This window comes from Cynocephalus volans, chromosome 14 (assembly GCF_027409185.1).
Source record: "Cynocephalus volans isolate mCynVol1 chromosome 14, mCynVol1.pri, whole genome shotgun sequence".
Taxonomy (NCBI): Eukaryota; Metazoa; Chordata; class Mammalia; order Dermoptera; family Cynocephalidae; genus Cynocephalus; species Cynocephalus volans.
In genome coordinates, this window is record NC_084473.1 from 23209459 (window position 1) to 23221848 (window position 12390).

The following is a 12390-nucleotide window of genomic DNA, read 5'->3' on the forward strand; positions in this document are numbered from 1 at the left end:
ACTTAGCTAATTTCTCAAAACAATCATTTTACAATTCTCCTTTTTGGGTGGAGGAAGAGAAATGTTAAGTTACTAGGAAGATACTAAAAAGGTCATTAAAACATGAGGACTTAAAGAAAAGTTACAGTACTTCTTAGTATAATCAGAAAGTTCAAAAACAAAAACTAAATTGCTATATAATAAAAGAACTGTCAACGTAAACTAAGACAGTTTAACGTAAACTCTCAACAATTATTTTCAAAAATTAAAGAAACAAGGGAAAGGGCATTTAAAAATAGTAAATATATATGACTGTCTTCTATAGATGTGGTTTGCACAAATTTTTAATAAAACTCTTCTAACATTTTTGGTTATTCCAGCATTCTTCATGTTAAATTATAAATATATATCACAATGCCGCTGGACAGTAAAGGTCATAGCCAAGATGACTAAAGGGTATAAACAAAAACTCAAATTAATGTGCATCTTAGAATTGTCAAAAAACAAAAACAAAACCAAAAACTCCAGCCCTTCCTACCCTTCCAAGAAAACAACAGCAAAAAAATATCTTGTTAGGGGGCTGGCAGAGTAGCTTACTTAGAAGAGCATGGTGCTGATAACACCAAGGTCAAGGGTTCCAATCCCTATAATGGCCAGCCACCGAAAGAAAAAAAAAAAGGAAACTATCTTGTCATAATGTACTACCTCTTAGAGAACATTTCATTTTCAGGATGTTTGTATACACTGTACTTGATTCTCCAGACACATGAGTGTGACTATGAAGTAATAAAATTTATAAAATACATGTATTCTAACAATATTGCCATTGGACAATGCATTTCTGGAATTCTCTATAATCACTTTCAAAATCCACTTAAAGCCACATAGAAAAATCAATTTTATTACTTTATAAATATATTTTGGCCTTAGACCCAACACAGCATTAACTCAGCTTGATCAGTCTTTATTCACAAGTCTTGGCACCAAATGAATTGTCTGAAATTTTACACCACTTAAATTATTCAAAAGAATAAGATGCAGACTCTAAAATCATTCCACAAAAGAAATCTAAAACTTTTCTGAATAGCAACATCACTGGAAAAAAGTACAATAAGCTTTTTGTCTGCTGTGAAGAAGACAATGCTTATTTGGCTTTTATTTTGTTGCTAATGAAAGATATGTTTAAGAAAACAAACAAAAACTTTGTTCTTCAATTGATCCAATTACCTTACAGTCATAGACTATTGTCATCATTGCACCATTATCATTTTTCTTTATCCCATGTTTATTGCAGTTCTATATACAATAGCCAAGAGTTGGAATCAGTCTAAATGCCTATCATAGGACAAGTAGATAAGAAAAATGTGGTTTATCTACACAATGGAATACTATTCTGCTATAAAACAGAATGAAATACTACCATTCGCAGCAACATGGATGAATTTAGAGAAAATTATGTTAAATGAAATAAGCCAGGTACAAAAAGAGAAAATACTGCATGTTCTCACTTATATGTGGGAGCTAATAAAAATAAACAACAACAACAAAAAAAGGAAGAATTGGTAAAGGGTCATGAAAATCAACTACACTGTATAATGATAATTTTTTTAATTTTTAAAAAAAGAAATTAAAAGCAATAAAAAGCATGAAAAATAAAAAATAAGTAAATAAAAAGGAGATAGGACGTGAAATACTTGGGTATACAAAGACAAAATACTGAGATTTTTAAGGATTGGCCTGCCTAGACAATAAAATATGAACCTAAATGTCTCTGTATATCAATATTACCCAAAATTAATCACTTAAAATGTAACCAGATGGGATCACTGCTTAAATGAATCCTCCAATAAATCCTTTATGATAAAGAAGGCCCCTCTGTTTATTTTTTAAAAGGGAGATGGGTAGGGGCATTTTTCCTTACATCTCTGTTTCCTGAATTTTTTAAATGGAGACGGTTTCACTTTATATTAGATGTAAATTATCTGGGGCACAAACCAGTTTAACACCAGACTTAAAAATCAGTATTGGTAGGCCGAGTCCGTGGCGCACTCGGGAGAGTGCAGCGCTGGGAGTGCGGCGACGCTCCTGCCGCGGTTCGGATCCTATATAGGAATGGCCGGTGCACTCACTGGCTGAGCACCGGTCACGAAAAAGTCAAAAAAAAAAAAAAAAAATCAGTATTGGCTGGCCAGTTAGCTCATTTGGTTAGAGTGTGGTTCTGAAAACATCAAGGTCCAGGATTCAATCACTGTACCTGGCTGGCCACCAAAAAAATAAAAGGATTAAAAAAAAAAAATCTACTTATTCTCCATTTCTCACAAAATCCCAAGGCATTTAGTAATTTATGAGAGTTCTAAATCTCGATTCAGAAAAGCCCCTAGCTCTGACAGAACTTACCCAACCGCTACAGCCCTCAATTCTAAATTGCCCTCAGCAGTCCAACATAGGTCGTTATACTTCTGCCCAACCTCACTACTCACTCATCAGCTGACCACAAAAGGAAATCTTAAAGCATGCTATATTTAAGTGTACAAATTCAGTCTTACCAAGATTTAATTTTCTCTGTATCTGTATCTTAGAGTATGCCTTTCTATTATTCTAGAGACATCAAGAGCATGCCACATTACCTAGACTGCCTCCCCAACAGCACATGTGTGCGCGCACACACACACAAAATGACTAAATAAATGTCTAGTGGCTAAATAAATATCAGCTGACAAAAGCCAATAAAATGGTATTCTATGCTCAAAATATTCGTAAGCTACAACATATATATAGGTTAGCATGTATATTTGTGAATTCCTACATATAAGATAAAAAAGAATATGTATTAAAGAAATTTTTGACCAAAATAATCCCCATTTTACAACAACAAAAATCAATCATTAAAATTATGTTGACAAATTTGGGCCTTCAAATTTCTCCCCAAAAGAAAACTCAAACTCTATCTCAAATCACTTATGAAGACTCAGAAGTTCCAGGTCCTCCTTTACCTCTATCTTCAACCAATTACTTATCTCTAAAAAGAAAAATTATTTCACCAATCAACAATAACTTCTTTAAAGAATTTAGTGGTCTTTGGCAAGTTTGTTGGAATCATTATTTTTCACAGCTAATACTAATTCTTACCTATATTCAATTTTCCTCCACATGAATTATTATTTTCTAACAAATTATTTTTGTGAAAAGACTTCAATAATTTTACCTTAGATGTTCATAAGAGCTTAGATCATCAAAATAAAGGAATCAGGGTTCTCAGGTTCATAACAAAATCAAACACAAGCCTTCAAATAACTCCTGATTTTTTAAATGTATACTACCTCAAAATCTAAAATATTTTTAACTACAAGTTTTCCTTAATAATTCAATTATGTTGAATCTAATAAGTCAAATAGCATTATGTTTTCAGGTCATCTAAAACACCAAAAGATTCTAACAGTATAGCATTTACTCATATTCCTAGATGAATTAACTCAAAAAACTTTTTAAATTATTATATAAACTTCTAAGTATTGTCCTTTTGCCAAAACAGAAACAATAAACTTATTATTATTCTTTACTTAAGCTTTTTATTCAAAATATATTTAGTATTTTTTAAAAAGGAATATCACACTCTAAGGTATCTAGATGGATACTACCTCCCCCTTCCTCCCCCCAAATTTTTGAGGCCTTTTTATAAGGAAGACATAATAAAGATCAATTTACATAAAGACATTCTGGGTGGATAGGATATAGGAAATCTAGTGTATTATATACTCATATTTGAATAAACTATTAAAATTACTTTACAGTTAAAGGTCGAATTTTAATGTTCTTCTAAAAGAACATTTCTTAGAAACATTTATCTAGAAAGAGAAGCCTGATTCCTTTATTTAATAAAGGCAGGATATAGATTACAACAGGTAGATCAAGTCTGAAAGTATAATTAAATGGCAGTACTCATTTTAAGTAATGTCAGTATAATGATCCAGACCTGTTTCATCTCACAGAAGAATGAGTGTGGGAAAGAAGAAAAAAAAAATCAGCAGATTATGATTCATATATTTTTCTACTTAGCTCCCAAACATGCAAAATACAAAACGTGAAATGGTGCCTCTGATGGAATATACTGTAATAAGCAGAGACTCATTAGGTATTAGTAAATGTACATGGCCTCTCAAAGTCTACATAACCCCAAAGTTTTTTTCATTAAAGAGTAAGTGTATCCACAATTACCTACCCACATAAAATCAAAATATTTTTAAATACTTGAAGGAATAAAAAACAAAGGACTTCCTTTTCACTTTTGTTTGCAGTAAGTACATCATCAGCACTTCTACATCAAAGACTTTGGAAAAAACAGAAGCTAAAGATTCTGATTTCAATGTTTAGATCTTTTCTGCATATGCATGCCTATCCCATTTGCATTAAATTATTACCATTTACTTTGAAACTGAGTAAAATTAAGTTTTTCTGATACATATTTGCTGTGGATTGAATGTCCCCCTCCAAACTCATTGAATTGTGTCCCCCAAAGTTCCAGGTACTAATTTGGCCCCCCTGTGACAGTGTTGAGAGAGTAGAAGATCCTATTGTGATGACTGAAAGGTGGGGCCTTGGGGAAGTGATTAGATTCTTAGAACCATGCCCTAATGAATGGATTAATAATGGTGGTCATGGGCATGGTTCTGAGCGTTTTAAAAGTAGAGCATGTGAGAGTTTCCTATTCTGCCGTGTGAGACAACTCCATCACTGCCAAGAAAGACCCTCACCAGATGTGTTCCCTGGACTCTGGACTTCCCAGCTTCCAAAACTGTAAGCAATAAATTTCATTTTCTTTATAAATTACCCAGTTCCAAGTATTTTGCTAAAAGCAAAGAAACAGACTAATACAATACTGAACCAGACAGAAAGCAAATTTAAGTTGAAACAAGATAGGGCCAGCCTGTGGCTCACTTGGGAGAGTGTGGTGCTGATAGCACCAAGGCCACGGGTTCGGATCCCTGTATAGGGATAGCCGGTTAGCTCACTTGGGAGAGTGTGGTGCTGACAACACCAAGCCAAGGGTTAAGAACCCCTTACCGGTCATCTTTAAAAAAAAAAAAAAAAGTTGAAACAAGATAATAGATTAAAAGATTTTTTTTTAATTAATTAAAATTTCATTACATTTTAACATATCAATTCAAATGGAATACTCAAAAGTCTTAGAAAAGGGAGATTATATTTATTTTCAAACAAAAAGATAATTCTAACTATAAGTTTTATTTAAATTATCAGGTTTATAAATATGTATGCATATTCAAGACCTATCAAAATTCTTGTTTAAGTAATAATAGTTTATATTACATACTACATACAAATCCTTCCGTGAACTTTTTGAAGTATCCTCATATCTTCATTAAAAAAATATATTTTACAGCATATTTGAAGAAAATAAAATTACATACAAAAATTATAAAATAAGCTTAACATAATTTATTTATAAATACATTTATAGGTATTTATAAAATGATAGTTATTTTATAAGAAAAGTAGCATTAATATCAGCCCTAAACCATATCAAATAATTAATGAAAAAACAATTAACAAGTTCCTGCTTTCTCACCTGGCCTGTCCAGTTGATATGTTCCATTCCTCTCGCTGACCAGTACTTCGTGATTTTGATTTGTCTTTGCAAGCAGAATCAGGTTGTTTCAAAGTGCGCTTGGCTGGAGGAGATACGTGGCTATCACTTAAACTACCATCAACTTCAGCTTTCTGAAAAACAACGTTAAAAATGTATTTATTATTCCTATTAAGACAAATAGAATTCTTAATATTCTTAGATAATCAGACACAATATTTTATTAATATTAAGATAATCAGACACAATATTATTTTCAACCAATATTTACTGAATGAATCACACTACGAATATAGCAAAAAATAATAATCTGTAAACATAAAAACAAGAAAGATTAAATTTATAATCATCAGAAAGTGTGGTTTTTTATTTTTGTTTTGAAAAGGTTTCAAGAGAAGGTGTGTGAGTGAGTAGTATGTGTATATATCTTTCTATGATATGATACCTCATCCCTTCCTAAATACTGTGGTATGTACCTCCTCAAACAAAGACACTTTGCTACACTGCCACCATACAACCCTCCCAATCAGGAAATTAACAATGACATAACACAGAGCCAATCCACACACACATTTGTATTTTACCAAATGTCCCAACAATGTCTCTCTTTCTTTCAAGTCCAGGATCCTGTCCAAAAACATACTGCATTTAGTTATCAGATCTTCTCAGTCTCCTTTAGTCTAGAACAGTACTTTAGTCTTTCCCTATCTTTTTTTCATGCCCTTGACTGTAAAGAGTACAGGCCTTTCATTCTCTAGGATGACCCCTCAATCTGGTCTACCTGATGTTCCTCATAATCAGATACAGGTCATACATTTTTGTAAAGAATCTACATAAATGATGCTGTGCATACTATACTATCCTTCTTATCACTAGGGATTTTAACCTTGATCACCTGGTCAAGTTGGTGTCTGCCAGGTTTCTCCACTGCAGAGTCACTATTTTTCTCCTTTGTATTTGAATAAATATTATGGGGAATTATTCTGATAATTCACCAATATCCTGTTCCTAATCAAACTTCCACCCACCAGCCTTAGGTTAGCATTCATTGACTACTCTTGCTGTTACTAAATACCACTTTGATGATGATTACCTAATTCCATCATTCCTCCCACGTTTTTTAGTTCACATTGCACTTTAAAGAGCTTTTCCTGTTCCCTCATTCATTTACTCATTCATACCAATATGGGCTCCTGGATTCTTATTTTATTCTATGGGTTATAATCCCTTACTCTCCTTATTTATTTTGTTGCTCCAATTATATGATATGTGGCCAATGGAAGTCCCTTCAAAATGATTCCTGTATCTTTTGACATGCCCCCATCATTCTGAGTACTTCCTTACTTTCTGGCACAACAGAATTCTCTAGGCCCATTTTGTACTTTTCCTTTCTGGCCCTAGAATTAGCCATTTCTCCAAGGAACCCTGGTTCATTTTAGTCAAGAAGAGCATTTAGAAACCACGGTGTACTCACTGTTACTGGGATTTCACTGCTACTAAGTCCTCTCAGCAGACAGAGCTAAGAAATATATAAATATATATACACACACACACACACACACATACAAGTATATACATACATATAAATATACACATCTACACCTATTTCTATATCTGTGCATAAATAAATTTTTTAAATGGGCTTACACCAATAATTCCAATTTCAATCCCATCCTTTTAATTTCCTTCTATCCTTTCCCCTTCTGTTTGTAAACACTTCTCAGCAAGAAACCTGGCTTCCACTATCTTCAATACATTTATTTACTTTTTCAATAAATTAATTTATTCAATGTAACTAATCTCTCAGCCAGAGTCCTCCTGTATCCATCACACTCCCATCATACCCCCTCCCCAACCCCATGTCCTCAGACTACAGGAAGATCACTATCTCTGCAGAGCACCCTTCTCTCCACCTCCAATTCCTTGGATGCTAGGAGGGATGAAGAAGAAACGGAGGGAAGATTAACCCTTTCTTTAAAGAATATTCAATTCATATGCTAATAATTTATAGAGCATCACTTGACATTCTTTTTTACTTAAAATTTTTTTTTTTTTTTTTTTGGTGGCTAGACATTACAGGGATCCAAACCCATGAACCTGGTGTTATAATACTGTGCTCTAATCAACTGAGCTAACTGGTCAGCCCTTCACTTGAAATTCTTGATCAGTATTGAAAGGACGAGTTGACACCAGTTGACAATCCACCGGAGAGAGCTCGTTTATTAGGCGGCACACACACATATATATAGGGCTTTTAGGGAAGGCTGATTGGCTTAAAATACAATCCCTACTTAGCATACCACATGGGGCTTGGGGTGAGCTGATTGGTGTGCAATTCACGCCGGCAGGAAGGAGAGTACGGAAGAGAAGGGCAACCAGCGCCATGATGGGATGTGGCTGAGAAGGACTTATGAGATCAGGGTGTGATCCCTTGGGGCATTTGGGTTCTTACAAGTATTTCAACAGTACATATGGTCATCTTCAATATGCTACAATATAAAAATATTTGAGAAAATCTAGTTGTTTACTTTTATGCTACAAATTTCTTTGAAGAAAAATATATAAAAACTATCCATTTCATAAATACACATTTTTATATCATGTTTTCTCAAAGCAAGATAACTATATTATACAAATAATTAGTCAAAATGCAGCTACTAACAAACAAGCATAAGAAATACTTAAAATATATGATTAAAGGTGTCCAAATATATTCTATAAAAATAACATTCACTTCTAAAAATTTTTTCCCCAAAAGACGAATTTTTGATTTTGTGCTGTAATACAATTTACCATGAACTAGTTTTGAAGTCTCAAGACCACACTGGTACTAAAAGGCACAAAAGGAAAGACAATTAGAAATTCAAACATCAGAATGTCTATGATTAAGGATAACAAACTTGTTAGTTGTGTGTACCCCACAAATATGTCTAATCAATTATGCCTCAAGAAAAAAATTAATTTAATCTTTTTTTTAAGAAAAGGATAACAAACATATTAGTTATGTAACATGCACCACCACTTATTAGATTAAGTTCCCAAGAAAGCTGGTTAGCTACTTCTAAACTACCCTCAGTAGAGGGGGAAAAATCCATTTAAGATTCATTCAATCATGTAATAATACCTTATCAATAAACATACTTACTGTACTTAAATGAGTGCTTTTTTTAAATTGTACTTTTTCAGTTCCCCAGGCCCTTTCCCTCCTTCAGTCCCACCCTTTTTTTTTTTTTTTTTTTTTTTTTGGTGGCTGGCTGGTACAGGATCTGAACCCTTGACCTTGGAGTTATCAACACCATGCTCTAACCAAGTGAACTAATCCATCAGCCCCAATCCCTCCCTTAACAGAGTAAATACTGAAGCTCACAGAAAAGTGGACTAACTAGCCCAAGAGCACATGGCTAACAAATAACTGACAGAGTTAAAGAAAAAAAAAAAACCTAGAAATTGGTCCTTTCATTTCTAACATGGTTTTCTTTATATTATCTCAGACACTCCACCCTGCAATATTTATAGACCCCCAAGGTTAAAGTACGTCTTAAAGGTCACCAAACTCAACTACTCATATAAGACGTTCCTTACTCCAAACGTTGTCTGTGGACCAACAGCATGGACATCATCTGTCTGGGGAGTAGTTAGAAATACAGAATCTCAGGCTCTACCCTCAGACCTATTGAATCAGAAACCATTTTTTAAAAATTCCTAGGTGATCCATGTGAACATTAGAGTTTGAAAAGCATTATTACATAACGTATTCAAAAAGTAGTCACTGAGGAAGCAATATCATATGTTCTAAGCTGAGGTATATTTGTGAATACAGAAACTAGTACCTGTCAACTACTTTTCCAATTTAGATAACTCAGGCTAGTATTACTCCTTCTAATCAACTCTGATCACGCACCCTTCAAGATCCATCTCAAGACCCATTTCTTTCATGAAATCTCCCTGAAGAAGCTAACCTAAATTAACCTTTCCCCCACTAGTTGCAACTACTATACATTTTGGCACTTGATTATATTCAACTTAACACTATGCATTTACCGTCTTTAAAGTACCATGTCCAAGTCTTGAAATTCTAGCAAGATTTTAAGTTCCTGAATCATGAAAACATACCTTATTTCTTTTCAATTCCACACAATACACAATAACAAGCAAAGATAACAAGCAAGATTTATTTCCCCAAGTTTGTTCATAAATTATTAATAAAAATTATTAGGAAAAACAAAGGAGGGCTCACGGTCAATTTGGGAAACAATGAGGGCCAAGGTTTTTTGCTGTAGGACTTCTAAGAGTCTTAAGTTAATAAGCAATGTAAATCTCTAAGTATGGAATATAGTATACAACATTTCACAAACTTATTTGACCAAGCTCTCTTTTTTTCATAGAGCATCTGCAGGTACTGAAGTTTCCCAAACATACTCTGGAAACAATTACTGTGTGCTACTGAATTAAAGACCAAAAAAAGGTAAAATATTTGAAGTCTAATAATTTTTAAAATGATCTGAGGCTATAATTCTTTGAATATCAATTTTAGTTTGTATACTTATTTATTAGCCATTCCCATACTCTACTAGCTTTTTTCAGTTCCACTCAGCAGTATCTCTCAAACTGTTGTCCACATACTACCTAAATCAGAAATCAACTGGATTACTCACTCATTACAGAAATATAACCTGCTGAACTAGAATCTCTGGAGGTGGAACATTTTCAATGAGGGCCTCCACATAATTCTTAGTTCACAAAAGTTTGAGGACCTCTGGCATACAACATAGTTCAAAAGGCACATCATCCTAACTACTGCACTGTCCTGATATATTTATTTCTCTTGTAATGAGAGGGTTTCACTCTTCACTTGGTTCTATGACAGAGACTTCAGAATAAACAGCATTACAAAAGGCTCCTTACCTCCAAAGAAATCTAGGGATTTCAGTAAAAGACAATCAAGATGTAAATAGGTACAAAACAATTACTTCAGCACCACCTAATTAACTTAGAAGCTTTGGGAAAGGTTTTACCTACAAACCTGATACTAGCAATTCACCTTTAATAGGATAATCAAAATGCTCAACCTTAACTTTTTCATCTTCAAAGCATCTTACTAGCTAATTATAACCTAACCCTTTGAGGGAAGGCGTTACTGGTTTCATGACAAAGATATTTAGAAGAGATTATGCAATCTACCCACAGCCATTTAGCAATCTGTGTCAGAGTGATTACACAATCCAGGAGTAGAAACGGTATCTCAGACTAAGAGAATAATTTCATTTAACAAACATTTATCGAGGACCCACCGTACATAAGACATGGAGAGCAGTGGCAAAAACAATGAGTAAGAACTACCTGAGCTCAATACACAATCTATTGGGTTGACAAATAGTCACAACAAAGATACATGTCATATTATATTGATACATGTCATATTATTATGACAGTACACAATTCTCTGAAAGCAAAAAATGATAAATGAAAACTGCTAGTAGAGATGAAGACATCATAATGGACATGGACTTTAAAAGATTATGTGGCATTTTCTACAGAAATCAAAAAATACTTTGTAATGACTCAGTAATGGAGTTGATAAAATAAAGGAACAGGATTCAAGGATGAGATAACTTCCAAAAAAAAGTATAATAGTAATAATGTCAAATGTTACAGAAAGCAAAAGTACAATAAAAAGATACACTGTAGTCATCCCCACTCAAGTGAACTTTTTCTCTAAGCTCCAATCTTCTGAAATAGTTCATTTCCTCCAATTTGCAAAAATCATTTTCTCTTGGAGTCTGAGTCTCTTAAACCATACTTATTAGCAAACACAAATAATGACCATTATTCTTCCACAAATCATGTAAAATCAGGCAAAAGAACTTGAGAAAAATGAAACAGAGAAGAATTTATGTTGCTCTGGTTTTCATGCCCAGATCCAAATTTGTCAGAAGTTTAGAAACTGGATTTTAATATAAGACAAAAAGAACAAATCCAAGTGCAGCATTTAAAAATGAGAGCTTCAAGGAAATAAGTGAATTAGCAGACTACTAGATTAACTTGAGACTTGATGATGGCCTCATCTAGAATTGGGAAGATAAAAAATAAGAAATCAATTCTAGAAAGCAGAATAAATAGGAGATTAGTGATACAAGAATTGAAAATTAATACAATTAGGCAGGTGTAAGAAGTCTTGGTTGTTTTTGCTTGGGTTGGGGACAGAAGATGCAGAACAGGTGTGGAAGGAAGAAGTGTAATGCTGAACTGTGATTTGGAAAATTAGGTGTGGAATCTTAGCCAGAAATCTAAGGAGATGTCTAACAGGCTGTGTGGAAAATGCAGCTCTGGGATGAAGTGAGGTAAGGAGTAGAGACAAATATGAAACAGAGCGATGAAACAAAAGGATCACCAGTATTACACAGAATGAAAAAAGAGGGCAGAAGTCAAAACTTTAAAAAAAAAATGCCTATATTAAAAAAAAAATGCCTATATTAAAGGGATAAGCAAAACGGATGTCATAGAAACCAGAGAAAAGTATAGTGCCCACTAAAACAGGAGGAGTTGAACCTTGTTCCAAAAAGACTTAAACAGAGGAAAGCTGATAAACCTGAGGTTTTGTAATTAGGAGGTCAATGTAATTTCTGATAGAGCAATTTCTGTGAAATGTTGAATAGCAAGCACCAGGTAAAGAACTGAGGGAATGGTGAGAAAGTACAGATGACTACAGAACTACTCATAAAAAGTGTCAGAATTAAGAAAAAAATAAGACAATAATTTAAAGAGGTTATAAAGTCGAAACCAGCAAAGGATTTTCTTTTTTAAAAAAA

The 12390-nt window shown here is 33.6% G+C and overlaps 1 protein-coding gene across 1 annotated transcript in view; it reads right to left on the reverse strand.

Annotated features, from left to right (window-relative positions):
* The window catches only part of ATAD2B (ATPase family AAA domain containing 2B), a 166484-nt gene that overhangs the window by 137557 nt on the left and 16537 nt on the right, over positions 1-12390 (reverse strand). The window contains exon 2 of the mRNA XM_063078237.1: positions 5564-5715. Coding sequence (XP_062934307.1) covers positions 5564-5715 — 152 coding nt within the window. The remainder of the gene's footprint in view (positions 1-5563; positions 5716-12390) is intronic.